This window comes from Schistocerca serialis, chromosome 3 (genome assembly GCF_023864345.2).
Source record: "Schistocerca serialis cubense isolate TAMUIC-IGC-003099 chromosome 3, iqSchSeri2.2, whole genome shotgun sequence".
Classification (NCBI taxonomy): Eukaryota; Metazoa; Arthropoda; class Insecta; order Orthoptera; family Acrididae; genus Schistocerca; species Schistocerca serialis.
In genome coordinates, this window is record NC_064640.1 from 224308184 (window position 1) to 224335510 (window position 27327).

General features: G+C 40.8%; 1 protein-coding gene across 1 annotated transcript in view; it reads left to right on the forward strand.

Annotated features, from left to right (window-relative positions):
* Positions 1 to 8846: 8846 nt before the first annotated feature.
* LOC126470759 (uncharacterized) overlaps positions 8847 to 27327 on the forward strand; it is a gene marked incomplete at its 5' end in the record, with an annotated part of 280299 nt that continues 261818 nt past the window's right edge. The window contains one exon of the mRNA XM_050098766.1: positions 8847 to 9076. Coding sequence (XP_049954723.1) covers positions 8847 to 9076 — 230 coding nt within the window. The remainder of the gene's footprint in view (positions 9077 to 27327) is intronic.

A 27327-nucleotide genomic window follows, 5' to 3' on the forward strand; every position in this document is an offset into this window, starting at 1 on the left:
CTCATTGTCCCAATTGCATTGCCAAGCAGGGTCCCTTCCTTTTACGAAATGATCCCGAGTGTCGTTGAAATTCAAACGCCAGCATAATTCCATTTCACTGCTTTAATTTCAAAGTTCAATTTAAGCATTAGCTGGCTACAATAGTTAGATTACACAATCACAAATTAAGAGTGCGAGTTTTGTTACCGTATTTTAGCTTACCTGTGACTGCAGCTCAGCTTGGTACGTACTAAATTTTACTATTGTTAATTGTTCAGAATCGTTTAATTCAAGTTCAAAGTTAAATCTCTTCTTTCTAAATTGCGTGGATTCAAGTAGCTTTAGAAATGATTGTTGAGGTAGTCCAAGACTAACTGTATTTCGATGTGCTTCAGAAAGAAAGCTCACTATTAACTTCAGTCACTAAATTAACTTTCGATTTTCCGGTTTCATTAATTCTTTTGCTAAATTAAGTGTAGCGAAATTTATTACTTCTGACAAACTTTCAGTTTTCACACTACACGTGTCAACCTTCAGTTGCCACACTTCTAGTGCTAATTATATGTGTAATAACCTTTCTTTTTCAGTTATTATAGTAATTGTCCATAGGACTGGCGACCGTAATTTCCCCCAAATCTCAAATATCTAATTACCGCTAGTTGATTGTTAACGTAACGGCCGCACATTTACTTTCTTTATTAACTTTATCCCTATTTCAAAATTAATTTCCACCAGTTTCACTTGCATTTTTCCTTTCATTAAGATGTAACCCTTTCCTCCCTCTTTACCGACAGGTTAACTTCGGTGACGATTGCTTTTCCAAAATTCCCATTAGGTACACGCGGTTTCATTTTTCACTGTCATTAAGGTCGATAAGTGAGGGGGAGGTTACAAGCTCTTGATGAAAAGGGATACGATACATGTGGCAGAGCTGTTCTAGGTGCTTCAGTCCGGGACCGCACTGCTGCTACGGTCGCAGGTTCGAATCCTGCCTCGGGTATAGATGTGTGTGATGTCCTTAGGTTGGGTTGGGTTGTTTTGGGGAAGGAGACCAGACAGCGAGGTCATCGGTATCATCGGATTAGGGAAGGAAGTCGGCCGTGCCCTTTCAAAGGAACCATCCCGGCGTTTGCCTGGAGCGATTTAGGGAAATCACGGAAAACCTAAATGAGGATGGCCGGACGCGGGATTGAACCGTCGTCCTCCCGAATGGGAGTCCAATGTCTAACCACTGCGCCACCTCGCTCGGCGCGATGTCCTTATAGTCCAGTCAAATTGCAGATATACCTTGCAAAAGGTGGGGTAGAAGAGTTTGTTTTTTCAACTTGTTCATATGGTTGGAAAGACTAGAAAACCGAGTTTTGCCAACAAAATGTCGCTTGGGAAAATTTTCTGCAGTCAAAAAACTTGGAAAATTTCGGCCTTTTTTCAGTTTTTTTCAAAATATCTCAGTTTCATTTGCTCCAATCGCTTTAACGTCTATTTTCTTTTTTAAAGAGCACACAATTCTCTACAAATTTGATTCTTGCCATTTTTTTTCTACTCCCAATATCTAAGGCGCTACAGCACCTCAAAAAATACCAATTTTTCAAATTTTGAGCGTAGTGGCAAGATAGCTTATTTTTTAACAGTATTTTTTCAGTTTCTGTTTGTGTAGTATAAATACATTATACATCATGTTATATGTTGGAATTTACCACCTCACTTTCAGGTATTCAATTTCTCTGTATGCAACATGACGATTGCTGGGCACCCAACTATTGTGATTCTTACATCACTACCTGAAGTTCACTATGGGCCACCTCAGCCCTGGTATTTGTAAAACTATAAATATAAAAATACATCATTAAGAGACTTAGACACACACACGCACACGCACACGCACACGCACACACACACACACACACACACACACACACACACACACACGCACACGCACACGCACACACACGCACATACATATATACAAGCACACAAAATAAATTGTCTCAGGAAACTGAACTATTATTAGCTGCAATAGGCAACCTAATTAGGTAGGTAATTATTCTTGTGTATAAAAGCCACACAGTTGACATTAAAAATAAGTAGCTTTATTACAATTAAAATGCATTGTCAGTTACTAAAAATGTTGACAGTTCTGGGTATGTAATACTTGTAATATCGCACATTAGCGCACTTGAGACAGATATGAGCATCACTTCCAACGTTTTGACGGGCCAGGTTCCTCAGTGTCCCCAGAAATACCTTGAGTTACGGATTCATGGTCTGTACCTAGAGTTGATCCCAAATTGACCTCTTCCTTAAACAGCGAGTCAGCCTCCGCAAGTTCGTTGATTTCGTCAGCGGTTTCCTCAACATCCTCCATAACATCTTCTTCACTGTCTTCATAAAAAAATTTTGGCACGTTTTCACATTTGACCCCAATACATTTCTTGCAAACTGAAGAACATTTCAAACCCGCTTTTCTGCAGGAGCACGCACCGCCACAGTTCAGCTTGCATGAGCATGAAACAATGTGAAGAAGTGGTTCAGGTGCTGGATCTTGGCTCATTATAACGGGTATTGGACCGTGGTCACTGTGATTCCAGCCCCATTTTTCAGGGGGCTTCCAGTTTCCCATCCAACTTTGGACTTGTTCGTAAGTCCGCAACGAATGATGTTGTGCAGCATCTAGTGTACGTGGCAACCGTGTAAGATTCAGTTTGCTTTTTGTGGCAGACTTGGCGAATAGCTGGTACCGCAAATGGTCTAGTGTGTGGGAACTGCTGACACCTCCACTATACAATGCAATAGTAACCTGTTCTGTTGCTGTTATTATTTCTTCACGGGTAGCATGTGGTTTATTGAACGTGCAAAGCGCTGAGGTTAGGTGTTCATTTTTCGCAACAATATTGCAGCACTTAATTTTTTCTTGACCAAAAAAAGCGGATGTTGTGTCACATCCGCTAAAGGCGTGAGTGAACAGAATATATTCACTGTCAAACTTGTAAGATGCAGTGGAAAACCACTTGTCCTCTGCATTTCCTCTTCCTGGCTTTAAGAAAAATAAGTTTTCAATGCCTTGCCCCAAACCGGTCATGAGCACAAGCAGGTCAACATCTTCTCCGGCAATGATAATACTTCCAAAATCTTTGGTTCTTGAAATGACAGATGTTACAATCATAACGTCAGCATCTTCTTGTGCCTGGTGCACTTCAACGCTACACTCCAGAAATTCCTTTTTAAGAAGTGTGATCAAACGCATCTTGTTTCGTTCGTTGTACAAGAACTTGTCCTGAGGGACTTGGTTCACCATCTCTGATTCAACCACAACCTCAACCGAAGAATGTTTTTTGGACCTACGAATCCTCTCAGCACTCTTTGTGCTACATTTGTCTCCCTCACATGGATACCCATCAAATACAATAGCAAACTGAGGTCCAAATTGACGTTGTAGGTAAGAAACATAGCTTTGGGCTATTGACTTGAAGCAAACATTTCGAGTCCAAGTCACTTTGTGGATAAGGTACCCTCCATCAAAATTTCATTTGGCATATGGCAGTCTTAACTGCTTGGTTAACAAGTCATCAGAATTCCCTTTTCAACGTAAGAAGCATTTCTCTTTGAAACTGAACTGACCTTTTTCCTGCGACCGACGTAGCACGCCTGTTGGTTCCTGAGGATGTCAAAGGTTAGCTGCTATCATTCTCTCATTAATGTACTTCTTGTAGCATGTTTCATGCACCATCACTTCACTGAGCGTTTCCAAAAAACGGGTGTGAGCAGACTCCCTGCGTTTAGCACTACAATCGTTAAGTGTGCTCAGTCCTTCCTTTTTCACATTGCATCCACCACTCACCACAGTTTTTTCTCAAATGAAACACAAATTCATGTCAGACATACTCATTTTCAGCACCACAACATATACTGAATGGACGCGACTCCAAACTGTAGGACCCTTATTGTTGTGTGCTAACAGCTGTCAGCGCGCTGTGAACAATCACCAGAGATAATTGCCTTCCGGCCGCCAAAGAATAAATACGCTTTTGTCCGCTAAAGAACAATTCCTACATACTTTTTCTTATAACTGATCATTAAAGGCAATCAACTGTAGAAAATTTACAGCACCTGCGTGCAATCGTATTACATATTGTAACACAAATAAACTTCACACAATCCGAAGTGAATATGTTCGTAGTTACTGAATATGATGCTGTTTGTCCTGGCCCTGCAGCAGAGTGAGATGGTCAATTCCAATGAATAACATTACGAGTAATATGTTTATACTACACAAATAGAAACTGAAATAACAGTGTTCAAAAATTAGGTAATTTGCCACTTTGCTCGAAATTTGAAAAATTGGTATTTTTTGACGCGCTGTAGCTCCTTAGATATTTGGAGTAGAAAAAGAGGTAAAAATCATATTTGTAGAGAATTTTGTGCTCTTTAAAAAAGAAATTAGACGCCAAAGCGATAGGAGCAAATGAAACTGAGATATTTTGAAAAAACTGAAAAAAGTCCGAGATTTTCGAATATTTTTGACTGCAGAAAGTTTTTCCAAAAGAAATTTTGTTGGAAAAACTTGGTTTTCTAACCTTTCCAACAATATGAACGAGTTAAAAAAATAAAATCTTCTACCTCACCTTTTGCAAGGTACAGGCTTTTTTTCTGACAGTTTCACTGGACTATTAGGTTAGTTAGGGTTAAGTAGTTCTAAGTCTAGGGGACTGATGACCACAGATGTTAAGTCCCATAGTGCTTAGATCTATTTGAACCATTTTTGATATGATACAGATGGAGTATTTGTCGGTGAATAATATAGTGTTCATTAGATCTAATGATGTCACTTTCTCTCGTAACAGATGAGAAGGAAATGTGTCGATCAATAGCTACGGCTGCTAGAAAATTAGCTTCGCCATTTATTCTGGCCACGAGTTTATTTCGAACAAGTTTGTGAACTCATTTGTACCGTGTGACACTTAAATCATGTAGGAGCTTGGTAAATTGTTGTCCTGGTGGTTGTTGTCTATGCAGGTAATATTCTCCATACATAAGGATCATTTCGACTTTCTCAGCCGTTCTAAACACCAAAAAATCTAACTTGCTCCGTACAGTTGACTTCAGTGGTGCACTAGCACAAGACCATGGAAAATGGTTCAAATGTTCAAATGTGTGTGAAATCTTATGGGACTTAACTGCTAAGGTCATCAGTCCCTAAGCTTACACACTACTTAACCTAAATTATCCTAAGGACAAACACACACACCCATGCCCGAGGGAGGACTCGAACCTCCGCCGGGACCAGCCACACAGGAAAATGGTTCAAATGGCTCTGAGCACTATGGGACTTAACATCGGAGGTCATCAGTCCCCTAGAACTTAGAACTACCTAAACCTAACTAACCTACGGACATCACAAACATCCATGCCCGAGGCAGGATTAGAACCTGCGACTATAGCAGTCACGCGGTTCCGGACTGAAGTGCCTAGAACCGTTCGACCACCGCGGCCGGCGACCATGGAAACATAAGTATCAACATGCCTACTTGATACTCTCGAGGTTAAGGTTCAAGTATCTTGCTAGTAGTGGTTCCAATGGCAGGGATAACACTCGTTGAGTGTAATTATCATAGCTCTTTTTTTTTATTTGGCCTTCAGGATTAATACACTATTTAGCCATCCATAATTATACTATTTAGCCTTCGACGATTACACTACTTAGCCACCAACAATTACAAAAAATTGTTTTCACAGAACATGTAAATGAACATGTGATTTTAAAATAACTGAACAATATTTCTTTACAGTATAGCAGAAATAAAAAAGGAATGACTTCTTACTTTCTAAATGCAGAAATAATAAACAAATTTTTCGTTACAAAACATGTTTACAACAGGTTTGTGCAATCAGTATCCTTTGAGACACAAACAATTTCGTTGAATTAACCACTACAATTTTTTAAACATGACTGCGTAGTCAGCAACCATTTACAAATTAAAGCAATTACAGCTCTGAGTTGTAATTTCTTTAACTTTAACCAATAAAAAATGGTAATTACGCCTGGTCTGCAGCTCTGTGGACAGATGTTAAAATTGCTAACTGCAGTTAATCTTATCTGAAATCTAACAACTGCTTTACCATTCTTTAGTAAAGGACCAAGAATGTTTGCAGGGAACGGCACCCTAAGCTTTATCGATTCTGTGAGGAATTATTCCCCATGTTGTTCGAAGTAGGAACAAGCGAAAATTAAATATAACTCATGAACTGTTTGCTATGGAGTACGGCAGTAAGCTCTACATCGAATAATGTCGCCTCTACTATCAGTTTCGTCAAAAATGTGCGTTGCTGCATTTAATAAATGTACAAGTGATGTTCGTAAACGTATTTCCATCGTTTTTCGAATTACTGTGTAAGTTAACTTTGTGAGCCCCTTACTGTACTTCACTTTTTTGAAAAAAATACTTCAATTGTAGGTATCGTTTCGAAATTACTCTGTCTTCTTTTAGATGATTCATCTGGTGTGCCCTCTACCTAACCTAACCTAAAGCATTTTTCAAAGTAGCACATGGCTATCGAGTCATCTAGAATTTTGCGGTCATTTAATATTATGCTATCCAGTTCCTCAGCAAATGTTTATTTGAAGGATTTCTTAACATTTCGACAGCGCGAGTAGAAGTATTATAAAAAAAAACATTGTGAGCCTTCTTTGCTAGTAAATGTTGGTGGATTACGTGTGGTGAGATGAAACTACAAGTCTCAGTCTTGTATTGCGTGTAATTTCCCTTATAACTGGGCTAATAAAAAGAGTCATAAATACTCTGACATGTCATCATTTATTTGGTTTTGACATTCTTACAGCAGTCGTGTTTGCAGATTAAATTATAGCAATTCAGGTCTTCCTATTACACCCTCTACCACGCCTTCACTGTGGTTTGCAGAGTGTGGATGTAGATACACATTATGCAAACAACGGTTATTCAGTTACGAGCTCAAACGTGTTTCAGCAATTTTGCACCATCCTCAGTGGATATTCTTATTACCGGTACGGTCTTATACTCCACATTGTTAGTTATTGTAAGACCATCTTTTCTTTATTTACAAGATGTAAACGATAATTGTTTAAAACGTACCACAGTAGTGTAGAGGGAGTCGAGACAAACAATTTGATACAGGACACTTCCGGTCTATCAAGTCGGAAAAATATCTCAAATTGGCGTGCAATAACCATTTAAGCTACAGCCCATGCACGTAGTGAAAGATTCTCAATATTCTCTCGCTCTCTTCACGCAAAGTATTAGTCCTAGAGAAAAAATTAATAGGACCTTTCCTGTAGGAGCTTTAATTTGATTTTAAACTCAGATACGTTTTCGCTATTGCCGTACTTATCGAGTTTATCAAGAAAAACATAAAAAGTGACCTTCAAACGCCAACTCACCCTCTCACCGTTAGTCCTTTTGGAATATTGTTCACGGTACTCCATCCTACCACTGTACAAAGATTTGCGACTATGTGAATTATTTTCTATGGTTGACGTTTTTGATGTTCATTGATTGGGCTATTACGCCACCGGCTTAGTGGGCTATTTCGTTATTAATTTAAACTTTCCAGTAAGGGCAATGAAAGAAAAAAGACGTTTGTAAACGTTACGCAAAACCTAATTTCGTTTAGAATTCGATCTAATCAAACCCTTACAAGCATTACGCTTTCTTAGAAAGGTTAGACAAAACGATTTAATTGCTAATTTGAATCTGCTAAAATTCACAAAATTGTGATATAAAATTTACACAAACGTCAGTTTAGCAATTTGTAAGGGCACGTCTAAGCTCGTGGCGTAATCAAAAGGTCGAATATGGCAAATAATTTGCGTAGTCAAATTTTTTATACAGTGGTCCTAGACTAACTCGAAAGTAAAGGCCTTCGGCGGAAACGTGCACCAGTACAAAATTAAACTAAATCAAATTTACTACGAAAAGGTCATAATATTTTTTCTCTAGGACTAACAGTTTTCGCGAAGGGAGCAAGAGAACAATGAAAATCCCAAGCGATGCCTATGTATTGTCGCTTAGGTGATCTTTGTAGACCCATTTGATGTAGTTTCCCGAACTGACAGACCACAAGCGTCCCACATCAAATTCTTCGTCTCGACTTGCCCTACACCAGGGTTTCCCAAATTGTGTTCCGCGGAACAGCAGTGCTCCATGGGAAGTGCAGAAGTGCGCCGCGAAAAACTATTAACAACTTGGAGGATTTTTGTCTCGCCATTTTGACGATACTAATTACGATTTTTTTAATTTTATTATGATTTCTGTAGTTATGATTTCAAATTGAAGTAATCACTGAATAAAACAAGTTTTTCTCGTTTTTAAAAATAAATAAGGTGTTCCATCAAAGTACCAGGATTCTCAAAGTTTGGGAACCCCTCCTCTACACCACCAAGGTACGTTACAAACAGTTATCGTTTATACCCTGTATAGATTTCTATGCCGTAGTTATGTTCATGCCACCGATCCCCGCCTGCTTGCTCATCTGAAACACACGCAGAGAGACGGCACATAATTTTACTGAATCACATTCCGAAATACAAACTCCGCAGGTTCACAAAGACACATCCATGTCTGAGCTTGAAAGTGTAATTCAGTACCTCTTTTTTTTCCTGTAACAGACGAGCGTGCGCATGAGGACAGAGGACAAATGCCACGAAAATAGCTGTGGCAAGCTGTAAAATTGCAGAAAGATGGTCACGCAGTGCCTAACAGTCTGGAGAACAAGACCGTAATAAAGCACCTACCGAGGATAGCCCCCAGGGTGCTGAAACATATTTGGATATAATAGACGGACCAGAGTTCTCATGATTGCCGCGCGTGTTCATTATTTGCACTGTGGTGTTTCATTTAATGGTGCTGTTGCAGGGTACTTACGCAATGCTGTACACCAACATGATAGTGAATGTGACGATACACCACTGCGCCGACACGGTGGGTGGTCTCAGCCTGGCCGTTTACCAGCTGGTGCTGCTGTTCGGGGCGCCGGGCGTGCTCATGCTCTTCTGCTACAGCTGCGTCATTGTCGAACTCTGGAAGAGCACGCGCAGCATGCAGGTCCTCACCAACAGCATCAGGTACGCATCTACTTAAATTCTTGTGTGTCCGGCTACACAACACGCACTTGTATTACTTATTTCCGCTCCTTGCCTTTTTCTTTGCCGTCAGAATCTTAATCCCCATCGTTGGTTACTTCTTAAAATGTCAGAAAAGTTGAGAGGAATTAGCAGTAAAGTGACAATTAAGAAATAACCAATGTCAGTTGCTCATGGAATGGTTGTTGGACCTACGCGCGCGGGACATTCCATTTCGAAAATCGATAGGTAATTCAGTATTCCGAGATTCACAGTGTCAAGAGTGTGCCGAAAATACCAAACTTCAGGCGTTATTCTCAGCACGGACAACGCAATGACCGAGGGCTTTCACGTAATGACCGAGAGAAGAAAATCCTAAAAAATTTTGGTCTTACGTCAAAGCGGTAGGTGGATCAAAACAAAATGTCCAGACACTCTGTGAGCAAAATGGTATTGAAACAGAGGATGACAGACTAAAGGCCGAAATACTAAATGTCTTTTTCCAAAGCTGTTTCACAGAGGAAGACTGCACTGTAGTTCCTTCTCTAGATTTTCGCACAGATGACAAACTGGTAGATGTCGAAATAGATGACAGAGGGATAGAAAAACAAAATCGCCCAAAAGAGGAAAGGCCGCTGGACGTGATGGGATACCAGTTCGATTTTACACAGAGTACGCGAAGAAACTTGCCCCCCTTCTTGCAGCGGTGTACCGTAGGACTCTAGAAGAGCGTAGCTTCCAAAGGATTGGAAAAGGGCACAGGTCATCCCCGTTTTTAGAAGGGATGTCGAACAGATGTGCATGATGCAGGGAATGGCAATTGAATCTCAATGTAGACAAGTGTAATGTGGTGCGAATACATAGAAAGAAAGATCCTTTATCATTTAGCTACAATATAGCAGTTCAGCAACTGGAAGCAGTTAATTCCATAAATTATCTGGGAGTAGGCATTAGGAGTGATTTAAAATGGAATGATCATATAAAGTTGATCATCGGTAAAGCAGATGCCAGACTGAGATTCATTGGAAGAATCCTAAGGAAATGCAGTCCGAAAACAAAGGAAGTCGGTTACAGTACACTTGTTCGCCCACTGCTTCAATATTGCTCACCAGTGTGGGATCCGTACCAGATAGGGTTGATAGAAGAGATAGAGAAGATCCAACGGAGAGCAGCGCGCTTCGTTACAGGATCATTTAGTAATCGCGAAAGCGTTACGGAGATGATAGATAAACTCCAGTGGAAGACTCTGCAGGAGAGACGCTCAGTAGCTCGGTACGGGCTTTTGTTGAAGTTTCGAGAACATACCTTCACCGAGGAGTCAAGCAGTATATTGCTCCCTCCTACGTGTATCTCGCGAAGAGACCATGAGGATAAAATCAGAGAGATTAGAGCCCACACAGAGGCATACCGACAATCTTTCTTTCCACGAACAATACGAGACTGGAATAGAAGGGAGAACCGATAGTGGTACTCAAAGTACCCTCCGCCACACACGGTCAGGTGGCTTGCGGAGTATGGGTGTGGATGTAGATGTAGATGTAGAGCAGCGGCGTTTGCGTAGAGTTGTCTGTGGTAACACACAAGCAACGCTGTGTGAAATAACCGCAAAAATCAAATTGGGACGTGCGACAAACGTACCCGTAGTTCAGTGCGGCGACATATGCCGTTAACTGGCTATTGCAGGAGACGACCGACGCGAGTGCCTCTTCTAACACCACGACATCGCCTGCAGCCGTCTCCTGGGCTGGTAATGGAATGAGTGTTTGGCGTCATGGGCCGGGAGGCCCCTTACGGGGCAGGTCCGGCCGTCTTGGTGCAGGTCTCATTACATTCGACTCCACATTGGGCGACCTGCACGCCAGATGGGGATGAAATGATGATGAAGATAACACAACACCCAGTCCCGGAGCGGAGAAAATCCCCGACGCAGCCGTCAATCGAACCCGGGTCCCTTAGGACGGCAGTCTGCCACGCTGATCATTCAGCTATTGGGGCGGACTCCTGGGCTGGTGACCATATCGTTTGGACTCGAAGATTAGAAAACCATGACCTGGTAAAAAAAAATGGCTCTGAGCACTATGGGACTCAACTGCTGAGGTCATTAGTCCCCTAGAACTTAGAACTAGTTAAACCTAACTAACCTAAGGACATCACAAACATCCATGCCCGAGGCAGGATTCGAACCTGCGACCGTAGCGGTCTTGCGGTTCCAGACTGCAGCGCCTTTAACCGCACGGCCACTTCGGCCGGCATGACCTGGTCAGATGTGTCCCGAGTTCAGTTGGTAAGAGCTGATGGTAGGGTTCGGGAGTGGCGCAGACCCCTCGAAGCTATTGACCCAAATTGTGAACAAGGCACTGTGAAAGCTGGTTGTGGATCCACAATGGTATGGGCTGTGTTGCATAGAATGGAGTGAGCCCCGAACCGATCACTGACTAGAAATGGTTCCGTTCGGCTACCTGGGGAGCATTTGCAGCCATTTATGGACTAAATGTTCCAAAACAACGATGGAATTTTTATGGGTTACAATGCGCCATGTCACCGGATAATGACTGTTCGCGACTGGTTTGAGGAACATTCTGGACAATGCGAGCGAACGATTTAGCCACCCAGATCGTAGCAAGCAATATGAAATTAATTTAAGGCTGTTGTAATACAATGCAGTGAGTCAATGACATCCAAACATTGAGTAAACGTTTGTGAACATGTCTCCTACTGCGTAATGCATTTGAAGATAAGTAAAGTTACTGTTACGAATCAAGTAATCATTCACTCTCACAGACAACTGCAACAATACTTCGTCAGGCAGTTGCGGTGTTACAGTTTTAGGATTTCTGAGGGCAGCAACAATCCGAAGATTAGATTAGCTTAGGTTAATTATTCATTCCATAGACCCAAACATGTCAGATAAACACATTACAAAAATGTAATTAGAAAAACTTGAGTTTCATTAATTTTAATGATCCTCAGTCAATAAACAGTAAAATTATATACATTAATTAAATTTCAACTTCTAATATTTACAGGTTTAATACATGCATCTGCTTTCATTAAATTCATCATTCAGACATTTGCTAGTTTCTTGGCTATTACAACCAAGTATTGTCAAAAATTAAAGTAAATTATTCATTTCAGTGATCCTCAGTTAAGAACAGTCAGATTATGGACATGATTTAAAATTAAACTTTCACTATTTGCAGACTTAAGACTTACATCTGCTTTCCATACATCCATCATTCACACAGTAGGTAGTTACTTGGCTGTTACAACCAAGTATTGTCAAAAATTAAAGTATAATAAAATTTCATTAAAATGGTCTACTGCACTTGTTGAAAAACTCATGGATGGAATAGGAGTTGCCCACCAAAAATTCTTTCAGATTATGTTTAAATTGTGCCTTGTTTGAAACTAAACTCTTAATGGTTGCTAGTAACTTATTGAAAATATGCGTTGCTGAATACTGGACTCCTTTCTGGGCAAGAATAAGTGATTTTAAATCTTTATGTATATTGTTCTTATTCCTAGTATTGATACTGCATACTAAGCAGTTAGTTGGAAAAAGAGATGTATTATTTACAACAAACTTCATTAAGGAATAAATATACTGAGAAGCTGTGGTTAATATGCCCAATTCTTTGAATAGGTTTCGACATGATGTTCTTGGATTTACACTACTCATTACTCTTATTATACGCTTCTGTACTCTAAAATTTTTTTCTCTGTTTGTGGAGTTACCCCAAAATATGATACCATATGACATAATGGAGTGAAAATAAGCAAAATATGCCAGTTTTTTTTATATTTATATCGCCTATGTCTGACATCATTCGCATTGCATACACAGACTTGTTTAGGCGCTTTAGCAGTTCGTTAGTACGTTGCTCCCAACTGAGTTTATTATCAAGTTGTAATCCCAAGAATTTTACACTCTCAACTTCTCCTATTTCCATGTCATCATATTTTATACACACACCAGAAGGAAATCTCTTGGAAGTTCTGAATTGCACATAGTAGGTCTTTTCAAAGTTTAATGACAGTGAATTGGTTATGAACCACTTATTAACGTCAGTAAAAATTTGATTAGCTGCTCTTTCTAAATTTATATTTGAGTTATTATTTATTGCAATGTTTGTATCATCTGCAAATAAGACAAACTTGGCATCTGGTAATGTAACAGATGCAGGTCGTTAATATACACAAGAAACAGTAGTGGACGTAGTATGGAGAGAAATGGAGAGAAACAGAGAACAGACACGAAGTGTTCTGAATGGTGGCAACTTTTAACGACCAGCAGCTATTTCGGGTCCGGTGGCCAACTTACCTTGCCCTAACTATAGATAGTGCCAAATAAGTTGACATTCAGCAGGGTGGCTGATGGAGCGACAATGAATGAGAAAAGCCTTTACGATCGCTCCCATCAGCCACCGCGCCAAGAGTCAACTTAGTCTGCGTGTATAGTACTGTGAGCTCGTAACATACTAATTTATGTAAGTTATCAATTGACAATAACATCCCCACATATGCGGTCCTAGGTCCACCCCACAGCACCAGTATTGGCTCATGAGCAAAAACGTTTGACGACCACTGCTGCAGAGACATTGGTATGACCTCTACTTTGGCGAGGTAAAGTGGAGTGCTGAGGATTCCTGGAAGCCGTCATAAGTGTTGTCATGAAAACATCATTAGTAAAACATTCATTTATTGTTCATCAACTTCAAAATCGTGATGATACTCAGAGAAGTACATAAGCTGTACACAGTCTGCGAGGGGGCACGGCAGTCAGTGGGAAGGCTGGCAGTATCGTGCGACCGGTGGTGATGACGGCAGCGATTCTGCAAGGAAACTGACCGCGGCAGCGGGCGGCGGCTCGCAGTGCAGACAAGAGACTTCCTTCCAGCACAGGAAGGGCGCGTGGAATTACGCCGTGGATCCAGAATGGATACGATGGCTCACGGCAGCAGCAGTGTCTGCCCACACGAGCAGAGTAAGGCCGTCGGCACACGGACCATGCTGTCGAACGTTAACGTTGAGCGTGCCAAGTTCGACGTGCTGCTGAACGCTCAGGAACGATGCGACTTGCACATAAGGTACGTGGGCCCCAACGTGGTATACGCGATCGCAACGCACTCCAGCTGTAGTTGAGGGTTGTTTCTAGTTCGCAAATCACACTGTTTACTCAACGGACTCGCGTAAAATTCCCACGTTAGCTCTATTAAAACGCACGTTTCCTCTATCGTCCACGAAAAGGAAAGTACCATGTCCAATCAATAAGCACACAGGCTTATAAAAGATCCATTACAAACAGTGCGGTACAAATTTGGAATACTTCTCTGCATAAGATAAACATTATTTCATCATTCCCACATTTTCGTGAAACCCCACGGTCAGTCTTACTTGATCACTATTCCTACACAGCAGCAGAATCTTTGCAACATGTGAATTACGAAGCGTAAAAGAAAAAAGGCGCAAAATATCTTTACACAGGTAGCTCAAGCTGTCCTGTTGATTAAGCCAATCGAACAAAGTCACCCCTCAAAATAAGGTGAATTTATATTTACATAACATCAAATATTATAGTATATACTTATATTAAACTAATAATAAAGTATCAGAACCTAATAAAAACGCGAATGTTTGGAAAAAAAGTTCGGAAGTGTCCATACGCGAACCAAGGCCCTATTAAACAATTCATCACCAGAGAGTGACGCTACTTATTATGCTAGTCCAACAACACACCTGTTAAATCTAATCACATTCTCTTACGGCGTGCTGAAAACCTTAATCGTAGATATGTTACTAATTGAAATTTAATTATAACAAATTGTACCAAGAACAATGCGTTTTCGATGGATCTTCCGTGTGTCGCTGCCTTCAAATAGCCTACTCTCATAATACGCAAGTTACCATCATTCTTTTGCCACGAATATGATGTTTCTCATTATTTTATTGCAACGAATCACACAGTTAACGAGTTTTCCAGTGATTCTCAATCTACTGGTGCTCAGAAACGGCATATATACATATAGGCTTGACATGAATGCCAATATGGCGCCTCACAACTCTGTACTGAAGGGAGACGGCGTGCGTGTGACGTAGGTGGCGTTGTGCCATCTCATTGGTCAACGCTCAGACGCTCGCTCAGAATATCTGACATGCCAGATACTGCTCTGCACGATCGGAAAGACTCCCGAACGTGCTGTTCCACGCTATGACGTCAGAAACTCAGCACTCTCAACACTCAACGTTCGGATGCATGAGTCCGTGTGCCGACAGCTTAAGCCGTCGGCACAGGGACCGTGCTGTCGAACATTAACGTTGAGCGTGCCAAGTTCAACGTGCTGCTGAACGCTCAGGAACGATGCGACTTGTGCATACGGTACGTGGGCCCCAACGTGGTATACGCAATCGCAACGCACTCCAGGGGCAGTTGAGGGATATTTCTAATTCGTAAATCAGACTGTTTGCTCAACGGGCCCGCGTAAAATTCCCACGTTAGCTCTATTAAAAGGCACATTTGCTCCATTGTCCACGAAAAGCAAAGTACCATGTCGAATCAATAAGGACACAGGCTTATATAAGTTTCATTACAAACAGTGCAGTACAAATCTGGAATACTTCTCCGCATAAGAATAATAAATAATGTTTATTATTTCATCATCACCACATTTTAGTAAAACCCCAAGCTCAGTCTTACTTTATCACTTTTACAACCCAGTAGCAGAAGCTTTGCAACATGTGAATTACGAAGCGTAAAAGAAAAAGTAGCAAGATATCTTTATACAGGTAGCGCAAGCTGTCTAGTAGATTACGCCAATCGAACAAACTTACCCCTCAAAAAAACGGTGAACTTATATTTACATAACATCAAATATTATAGTATATACTTATATTAAACTAATAATAAAGTATCAGAACCTAATAAAAACGCGAATGTTAGGATAAAAATTTAGATGGGACAAGACGCAAACCACTGCCCCAACAAACAACGCACTTCAAGACAAGGATTCTTCTCATTACACTAAGCCAACAACACAGCCTCTCCATCTAATCATAGTATGTTACCCTTGCTGAAAACCATAATCGTAGATATGTTACTAATTGAAATTTAAGTATAACAAATTGTACCAAGAACAAAGCGTTTTGGGTGGATCTTCAGTGTGTCGCTGCCTTCAAATAGCCTACTCCCATAATATGCAAGTTACAATCATTCTTTTGCCACGAATATGATGTTTCTCATTATTTTGTTGGAACGAATCACAGAGTTAACAACGGGTTTTCCAGTGATTCTCAATTTGCTGGTGCTCAGAAACGGCATATGTAGATATAGGCTTGAAATGAATGCCAATATGGCGCCTCATAACTCTGTAATGAAGAGAGACGGCGTGCGTGTGACGTCGGTAGCGTTGTGCCGTCTCATTGGTCAACGCTCAGACGCTCGCCCAGAATATCTGACATGCCAGATATTGCTCTGCACGTTCGGAAAGACTCCCGAACGTGCTATTCCACGCTATGGCATCAGAAACTCGGCACGCTCAACGCTAAACATTCGGATGCACGGTCCGTGTGCCGACGGCTTTAAGGAGTTTTCCCGTACAGGCGATGGTGCCTGCACAGCCCCAGGCTTGAACAGTAGGCCGCCTGGGTATGAGTCTGGCAGCGGTTAAGGTAGGCCCCCAGGTGGCACTATGGTTGGAGGGCGTTAAGTCCACAGCACTGGACTTAACGTGAACAGTAGTCCCGCAGCTAGCAGTGGCAGAGTCCAGAGGAGATGACCTCTTGCTCCTTGTAGACTCGCGAACTGTCATAGAACCTCCTCAGAGCTAGTGGCTGGTAGACTGAAATACCTCTGACTACAAATGACGATTACTTATACAGGCTTGGCCATCCTTGTTTAGCTAAAGCATCGGTTTCTATCACGTAAGTCATAACAGGACTGTGGCTCGGATGTAAAGCAGTCTAACTCATCCAGTGGCTTCTCTTTTTCGCTGCATTGACAATGTCATGACCGTGGTCCCTCTGCCATGCTGGGTTATGAAGTAACTGCTCTGTGACTCAGGGGCAGTACTTATCATATCAGCAAGTTGCCCCTGATGTAACTTCACCTGGCCAGCCTGTAGCTTCTTGTATTAGCCATGGCAGGTGTCTCAATTTTACTCACTCATACCCAGCAAATACCTAAGAACATAGCACAAGCTCCTAGGGATATTATGAAAATTTTCTTGCCAGTGCTACAAACTAGGTGCCAGTTTAATTGGTAACAACTTCAAAATAGAAGCCCAGAGAATGGTTCCTAACTAAATATTGACAACAACAGTTCAGTATGTCTCACTGAAGATACAGCACACAGTTCCTAGCCATGCCTTCAAATGCAAGATCATGGACAGTTCACTGGGAGGCCAAATCTGCTAAAAAACAAATCGCGGATCAAGACTAGGCGACTGTGATTTCTAAACGAGATCTCATATCCATCACCTGAGTGGCCGGGTACATTACTCGAGTTCCAGCATATTTTCGCAGCTTTCCACAGAGAGAGAATTTTGAAGTACAAATAGGTTATGGAAATACTCATATAGTCACACTTTGACAAAATTAGCAAAAGCCATTTCCTTGTATGTGAAACCGAGGACTTTGATTGGGATCAGGTGTCTAAACATGAATGCTAAATGGGTGGCTATTAAGAAGAATGCAGCAAGAAGAAACCTGCTCGGAGCTAAGTCTCTTTTAGCATTCACAGATTCAACCTATTGCGCTAACATCGTTTAAACCAAACGATTTTTTTCGTTGTGTATCTGATGTGACCCCCCCCCCCTTAAACCATAGACCCTGCCGTGGGGAGGCTTGTGTGCCTCAGCGATACAGATAGCCGTACCGTAGGTGCAACCACAATGGAGAGATATTTGTTGAGAGGCCAGACAAACGTATGGTTCCTGAAGAGGGGCAGCAGCCTTTTCAGTAGTTGCAGGGGCAACAGTCTGGATGATTGACTAATCTGGCCTTGGAACACTAACCAAAACGGCCTTGCTGGTAATGCGAATGGCTGAAAGTAAGGGGAAACTACGGCCGTAATTTTTCCCGAGGGCATGGAGCTTTACTGTATGGATAAATGACGATGGCGTCCTCTCGGGTAAAATATTCCGGAGATAAAATAGTCCCCCTTTTGGACCTCCGGGCAGGGACTACTCGGGAGGATGTCGTTATCAGGAGAAAGAAAACTGGCGTTCTACGGATCGGAGCGTGGAATGTCAGATCCCTTAATCGGGCAGGTAGGTTAGAAAATTTAAAAAGCGAAATGGATAGGTTAAAGTTAGATATAGTGGGAATTAGTGAAGATCGGTGGCAGGAGGAACAAGATTTTTGATCAGGTGAATACAGGGTTATAGAAACAAAATCGAATAGGGGTAATGCAGGAGTAGGTTTAATAATGAATAAAACAATAGGAACGCAGGTAAGCTACTACAAACAGCATAGTGAATGCATTATTGTGGCCAAGATAGACATGAAGCCCATGCCTACTACAGTAGTACAAGTTTATATGCCAACTAGCTCTGCAGATGACGAAGAAATTGAAGAAATGTATGATGAGATAAAAGAAATTATTCAGATAGTGAAGGGAGACGAAAATTTAATAGTCATGGGTGACTGGAATTCGATAGTAGGGAAAGGAAGAGAAGGAAACATAGTAGATGAATATGGATTGGGGGTAAGAAATGAAAGAGGAAGCTGCCTGGTGGGATTTTGCACAGAGCACAACTTAATCATAGCTAACACTTGGTTCAAGAATCATAAAAGAAGGTTGTATACATGGAAGAAGCCTGGAGATACTGACAGGTTTCAGATAGATTATATAATGGTAAGACAGAGATTTAGGAACCAGGTTTTAAATTGTAAGACATTTCCAGGGGCAGATGTGGACTCTGAAAACAATCTATTGGTTATGAACTGTAGATTAAAACTGAAGAAACTGCAAAAAGGTGGGAATTTAAGGAGATGGGACCTGGAGAAACTGACTAAACCAGAGGTTGTACAGAGTTTCAGGGAGAGCATAAGGGAACAATTGACAAGAATGGGGGAAAGAAGGAGGAGGAGGAGGAGATTAGTGTTTAACGTCCCGTCAACAACGAGGTCATTAGAGACGGAGCGCAAGCTCAGGTGAGGGAAGGATGGGAAGGAAAATCGGCCGTGCCCTTTCAAAGGAACCATCCCGGGGGAAAGAAATACATTAGAAGAAGAATGGGCAGCTTTGAGGGATGAAGTAGTGAAGGCAGCAGAGGATCAAGTAGGTAAAAAGACGAGGGCTAGTAGAAATCCTTGGGTGACAGAAGAAATATTGAATTTAATTGATGAAAGGAGAAAATATAAAAACGCAGTAAATGAAGCAGGCAAAAAGGAATACAAACGTCTCAAAAAGGAGATCGATAGGAAGTGCAGAATGGCTAAGCAGGGATGTTTGGAGGACAAATGTAAAGATGTAGAGGCTTATATCACTAGAGGTAAGATAGATACCGCCTACAGGGAAATTAAAGAAAAGAGGACCACTTGTATGAATGTCAAGAGCTCAGATGGAAACCCAGTTCTAAGCAAAGAAGGGAAAGCAGAAAGGTGGAAGGAGTATATAGAGGGTCTATACAAGGGCGATGTACTTGAGGACAATATTATGGAAATGGAAGAGGATGTAGACGAAGACGAAAAGGGAGATATGATACTGCGTGAAGAGTTTGACAGAGCACTGAAAGACCTGTGTCGAAACAAGGCCCTGGGAGTAGACAACATTTCATTAGAGCTACTGACGGCCTTGGGAGATCCAGTCCTGACAAGACTCTACCATCTGGTGAGCAAAATGTATGAGACAGGAGAAACACCCTCAGACTTTAAGAAGAATATAATAATTCCAATCCCAAAGAAAGTAGGCGTTGACAGATGTGAAAATTACCGAACTAACAGTTTAATAAGTCACAGATGCAAAATACTAACGCAAATTCTTTACAGACGAAAGGAAATACTGGTAGAAGCAGACCTCGGGGAAGATCAGTTTGGATTCCGTGGAAATGTTGGAACACGTGAGGCAATACTGACCCTACGACTTATTTTAGAAGCTAGATTAAGAAAAGACAAACCTACGTTTCTAGCATTTGTAGACTTACAGAAAGCTTTTGAGAATGTTGACTAGAATACTCTCTTTGAAATGCTGAAGGTGGCAGGGGTAAAATATAGGGAGCGAAAGGCTATTTACAATTTGTACAGAAACCAGATGGCAGTTATATGAGTCAAGGGACATGAAAGGGAAGCAGTGGTTGGGAAGGGAGTGAGACAGGGTTGTATCCTCTCCCCGATGTTGTTCAATATGTATATTGAGCAAGCAGTAAAGGAAACAAAAGAAAAATTCGGAGTAGGTATTAAAATCCATGGAGAAGAAATAAAAACTTTAAGGTTCACCGATGACATTGTAATTCTGTCAGAGACAGCAAACGACTTGGAAGAACAGTTGAACGGAATGGACAGTGTCTTGAAAGGAGGATATAAGATGAACATCAACAAAAGCAAAACAAGGATAATGGAATGTAGTCGAATTAAGTCGGGTGATGCTGAGGGAATTAGATTAGGAAATGGGACACTTGAAGTAGTAAATGAGTATTGCTATTTGGGGAGCAAAATAACTGATGATGGTCGAAGTAGAGGGGATATAAAATGTAGACTGGCAATGGCAAGGAAAGCATTTCTGAAGAAGAGAAATTTGTTAACATTGAGTATAGATTTAAGTGTCAGGAAGTCGATTCTGAAAGTATTTGTATGGAGTGTAACCATGTATGGAAGTGAAACATGGATGATAAATAGTTCAGACAAGAAGAGAATAGAAGCTTTCGAAATGTGGTGCTACAGAAGAATGCTGAAGATTAGATGGGTAGACCACATAACTAATGAGGAGGAACTGAATAGGATTGTGGGGAAGAGGAGTTTGTGGCACAACTTGATTAGAAGAAGGGATCGGTTGGTAGGACATGTTCTGAGGCACCAATGGAGCACCAATTTAGTATTGGAGGGCAGCGTGGAGGGTAAATATCTTAGAGGGAGACCAAGAGATGAATACATTAAGCAGATTCAGAAGGATGTAGGCTGCAGTACGTGCTGGGAGATGAAGAAGCTTGCACAGGATAGAGTAGCATGGAGAGCTGCATCAAGCCAGTCTCAGGACTGAAGCCCACAACAACAAAAACAACAATTTGATGCAAAACATTACTATGGTGAAAATGGTGTTTATGATATCCTGATAATTATTTTAATCGATAAACATACGCAACTACGTGGAACTGCAAAACTGTCTGTGAACGTTCTCATAATTCGTACAGTCATATTCTATTTTTTAATCATATTAGTGTGAAGCGCTTTCAGCTTGACTAATTCGAAGAGTAGTTGTTTTAAAACTATCAGAGTTAAAAAGTAGAACTATTAATGGTCAGTGCGAGAAGTAACCAAGGAACAACACCACGCTTACTACTTAGCACTACAGTGCTGTCTTCCCAGTGACGCCAAGAGGTGCTGACCATTGGCAGCATTCACAGCGGGCAATGCTGTACACTCCTAGATGCACAAGCTAGTCAATTTGTCCTTGTACTTCAGCTCCCCTAATAACAATTTACTTGGCCTTTTCAGTTTTTTCTTCCCATGTCAGGTCCTTGTCAGGACCTGGCGGATTCTGTCCCACAGGTCAATTTCTGTACTTGTTTTTTTAGACTGTTGTGCGGATTTTCCTTAGTTTCCAAGGTAAATTTTGTTCACCGATGAAGTACATTTCAACAGAGACTGTGTTTTGAATACTTGAAATAGCCACATTCGGGATCAAGAAAACCCCAAAGCCACATGTACACAAAGATTTCAACACTCCTTTGGCATCAGTGCCTGGGCAAGTATCTATGATGGTCATGTGATTGGGCCATACATCCTTCCACCCCACCTAATGGGTGCCAGGTACTTGATGTTCCTGCAGCAGGTGCTGGTGGAGTTTTTGGAAGATGTGCCATTGGAGATTCAGAACAAGTTGTGGTTCCAGCATGATGGTGTGGCAGTATATTTTACATTTCTCGTCCAAAATCATTTGAACATAATCTACAGGGATAGGTGGATCAGTCGAGGTGGACGACAAGCTTGGCCACCAAGATTCCCCGATTTTATCCTTTGGACATTTTCTTGTGGGGCCACATGAAGATTCTTGTTTATGAGACCCCTGTCCAGTCAGAGGAAGATCTAATTGTATGGATCATGGGTGGAGCAGATGTCATTATCCATACATCACACATTTTGGACAGAGTTTGTGCAAACTTGCTGTGCAGATAAACTGTGTGCACTGAACATGGTGGCCGGCTGGAGTGGCCGAGAGGTTCTAGGCACTTCAGTCTGGAACCGCGAGACCACTACGGTCACAGGTTTGAATCCTGCCTCGGGCATGGCTGTGTGTGATGTCGCTAGATTAGTTAGGTTTAAGTACTTCTAAGTTCTAGGGGACTAATGACCTCAGATGTTAAGTCCCATAGTGATCAGAGCCATTTGAACCATTTGAACATGGTGGTCATCATATCAAACAGCTGTTGTAACATTGCAATTAATAGGAGTGAAATCTGTTTGTGTTGTTTCCTCGTAAAATTGAAACAAATGTTTCTGGACATGGGTTCCTATGAAAAACTTGATAAGTTCCCTCTAAAACCTCTAGAAGTGTGTAATGCGAATTGTGAAACCCGCTCTATCTGTTGGGTCTACTCTATATTGCTTCAACACATTGGTCCATGCCTTTCTAGTGAACTGACTCCCATTGTCACTTATTACTGTGTACTTTGGTAGGCATGAATTATGAAAATAGACTTTGGCCAACTTTTCTTCCAACTTCACCTCCTGTTGCTTTCCTCAAAGTATTGAGAGACTAACTCAATTGCCACAAATACATATGTCATTGCACCACTAGATTTCGGGAGTGGGCCCAGGAGATTTACCGCAATTGCTTCCTTGGGTTCCTTTGGCAGTACTACATGCACAAACCCTTTGTGCTGTACTGTAACAGTCTTCGTTTTCTGACATGTCTCATAATTCTTCAACAGTTTCTTTATCCATCTGGTCATGTCAAAAAACTAGCAATCTTGCCATGATTTTTCCATATATTTCCTGAGACCAAAATGTCCACAGCTGAGATTGGTATACCATATTATGAACGTTATACTTTGTTCCAGAATGCACACCCACCATTCTTCCTCATTTACATTGTTTCTATGGCATAACACTCCGTCATGCAAGAGGTAATATGCCATGATCTTGTCTTCCCCAGTGCTATTCTACTTACTTTTAAGTAGCACTAACTTTTCACCCTCGTTTTGCTCTCTTAGATGTTCGTTACTACTCTGCACGCTGCCCCTTCCTGTATAACCCCTTTTATCAGATAAATCTTGCTTTTTGTTGGCAAAGGAGGTGCAAAATGTTCTTCTAATCCTATATGCATTTGAGATAGCGCATCTGGCACTGTCTGTGAAGTTCTTGGTATGCATTGAATATCGAAATTAGATTCTCATGGAGCAAGCATCCATCACATTGATCTGTTATGCCACAGTCTGCATGTTAACATAGATGACAAAGCCTTGTGATCTGTTACTACAATAAATTTTCGTCTTCTCAAATAATGTCTAAATTTAGCAAAATGATACACTACTTCTGATGCTTCCTTCTCCATTATTGACTACTTCTGTTCTTGTTCATTCAACACCTGACTACCAAAAGCAATGGTTCTAATTATTCCTTTCCTTTTTTCTCATGTTTTTTATATAAATGGACCCCTAGTCCATAATCCAAAGCATCACACCCCAAGTAAAATGCCTTTGACATATCTGGATGAGCTATTTTGGAGCATTACAAAGTTTTTGTTTTATTTTTGCAAAATCCGCAGTACCCTCCTCTGTCCATGACAATGCATTGCTTTTCTTCAGCCATCTATGCAGTGCTTTGCTATTTAATGTTTGCTCACCAATGAATCAACAGTAGAATCCACAGAGACCAATAAAACTTATCACCTGCTTCCTGTTTATCGGTATCTGAAAATTTCTTATTGCTGTCAGCTTCTCTGGGTCGTGGTTTTATTCCTTCTGGCCCAATAATATGTCCCATGAAAGGTATTTCCAGTCTTCTGAATTCTGACTTCTGAAAATTAAGGATGGCACCTGCACATTCACAACTTTCTAACATTTCCTCCCACATTTCACTGGCTACAAACATGTCATCTAAATATATCATAATTTTCTTCAGCAAATCTTCTCCTAGCATTTGGTCTAGCATTGTAATAAAATCAGACTGGGATATGTTCAGTCCAAAAGGCAGCACTCTATATTGATAATATCTTCCCTTGTACGAAAATGCTGTAAATGGCCTTGACTCTGGGTCTAGCAGTATTTGATGGTATTCAGACATCAAATCCAGATTTGTAAACATCTTTGCTCGTTTAAATTTCTGCAACAGTTTGTCTATGTTCTTTGATTGTTTCTTTTCTGGTTCAGATACCTTGTTTGCTTGTCATGCACCCAACACGAGCCTTACACTCCCTCTTCTTAGCCACAGTAACTAATAGGCTGTTGTATTGACTTTTAGATCTCTCTATTACTTCATTTGTTAGGATCTACTGCAGTTTCCTCTCTACTACTTCTTTTCTTGCATGTAGTATTGGATAAGATTGGCTTAAAATATGGCTTATGCAGCTTTAATTTTATATGATATGCTGAGCCTTTTATTATTCAGGATCTATTTCCAAAAACTTTTCTGTATCTTCTGATTAATTTGGATAGCCTTTCAGCTGCTCTTTTATCAATATTCTTAGTTCCACGTATTTTGTTGCTGACTTCTTCCCATGTGAGCTCACTTGCATCATTTGTACTGACAGATGCGGTTTACTAAATTTTCCTCTTCCATTACATCTTCACAGGTTGCTACTTAGCAACGTGGGAAAAATCTAGTACTCTATCTAGTGTAATTTTGTCGTTGAAACTTATCTTCTCTTTTTCTCCATCATAAAGTCTCGCCTTATTTTCTCTACTTATTTCTACTTCGTGCTCCGTCAACCAGTCTGACTCTATAATGACTTCTTGCAAATTAGGCATGACTACCACATCCATTCTGTATATGTCTCCTTCAGTCTCAACCTCCACTATTACTTGACAATTCACCACTTTCCCGTATCCATCAACAGCTTCTTTTATTGTAAACTCCATATGTTGTTTCCTGATTTCAGTAGCTCATTATATATGTTGTTAGCTATATCATGCAGCTGGTTTCCCAAATTGACTACAGACCTAGTTGCACACCCACGTATTTTAACTTCAATTATTGGAGTAATTATCACCTTATCTTTTACTGTTTCCTCTAGTGGGTCTTCTAGTTCATCATTTAGCTGTTCAGCCTTTATGGCATAAATATTTATTTCTTCATTGTCTGTGTTTACAGGCCCTGCCATGTATATTTCAGGTCGGGCCACTCCTGAAACACCTACATGTTTTCCGTTCCTCCATTCTCAGAAAGTTCTGCTCCACTTCTCTGCCTCCATCCACTGCAGCTATCTTTGTGCAAGCTGCACCTTTCTTCCTCTCTTCTACCTGTTCTTTGATCATCATGAGATCTGAAAGCATAACTGCCATGTTCTTGGCCTCTACCATTTCTCTGTGTTCCAGCGTAATGTCAAGTGCCAACACAACAATCAAGAAAGGAAGAGCAGAGAGGGCTGTGAGACGACATCAGCCAATAGCACACTGACAGACCCCTCTCTAGGACATCAGCAAGACATAAGCGGCATCTAGGCCAAGAGAATATAAGTACCGCTCTGTCTGGCTGTAGCTTGAGTTGAAGACGAGCCATCCTATTAATGCTACAGCAGTGACTTATGAAATGTATTGTTTTGCTTGTATTGGAATTGTATTTGCTGAAGAGCTTGCTTGTGTTTGTCTATCGCCCCTTGCTTAAAACATGTCAGTATCTCACAAAGTTAATTATTGTAATCATTTTAATCATTTCCTTTTGTAATAAAGTCCATTAATATGATTTGCTTGAATTGTTGTCTAGTGATCCTAGAAATCAGCTTTCCTAGGCACCCTATATTAGACGAGCTGGCAGAATACAACACTCTGTCCATTCTGCCACTACTGTTAGTAGCATGTCCCATGATGTGGGGCTGCACTACTGGAATGGTCTGTGTTCACTTGTGGCAGCCTATCTGCACACTCTAATTGCTCAAATATAACCCTGGCCTGGCCCACGGAGTCAGTAATCGTTACTATTAAATGACTACATACTTCACGTGGCAGCCTTTGTATCACCCCAATTGCACCACATTTTTCTCATCTGATTCCTCTCTAATTCCTTTTCAAAGAACTCACTGTAAGTTCTTGCTCATTCTCTTAATATGGAAAATTCCATATAAAGATTAATATGTCATCCTGTTTGTTCTTGGGCCAATACTTTTTTAGGAGCAGCTTCTTAAATTCTGCATACGTTAAATGTTCCATATCTAACCATATGCCCCAGTCATATGCTTCACCCTCTATTTGATTTATGATGTAAGCAATTTTAGTTCCTTATCCTGTAATTTTGGTAATGATCTCTGGAAATTCCTTATAAATGCAGCAGGGTGTAACTTGCCTTTGTGGTGGAATTTACTGAACTTACAACTGTTTATGAACTCCACTTGAGGGTCACTACTGCAGTTTAGGCACTTAATGTTTTATTTCACTAATTAGTTTCTCAGTTACAATCGGCTTGATCTTTTGCTCAATATTTTTTTTGTACTTTCTACATTTCTGCTACCATCTCCCCTGTGACTTTCACCATCTTCTCAACCTCTTCTACTCATTTATTAGTTTCTTCTCATCCTTGTGCGATCATATTTGCCAAAACCCCTAGTGTGTTTATCTCTAGTGTTATGTTATCCTGCATCTGTTTTTGTTGTTCTTTTATTTGTTTAACTACTATTGCCTGTTTTCTGAATTGTGATTTTATTTCATTGTTTACTTTTTCATGTCCTTCCTTCCCTTTCTTTTTAATTCATTATCCATCTTTTCCTCCCATGCTTTAAATCTTGCCTCAAAACTTGTGAATCACAAATTGTTTTCCCTGATCTTCTTCAAGTGCTTTAATGTCTGATTTGAGTTTGCTTAATATTAATGATTTAATTTCCTTGTTTGACTTTTAATTTCTTCTATTTGCTTAATTATTTTTCTGTTTAGTGACCATTACATTTCTTT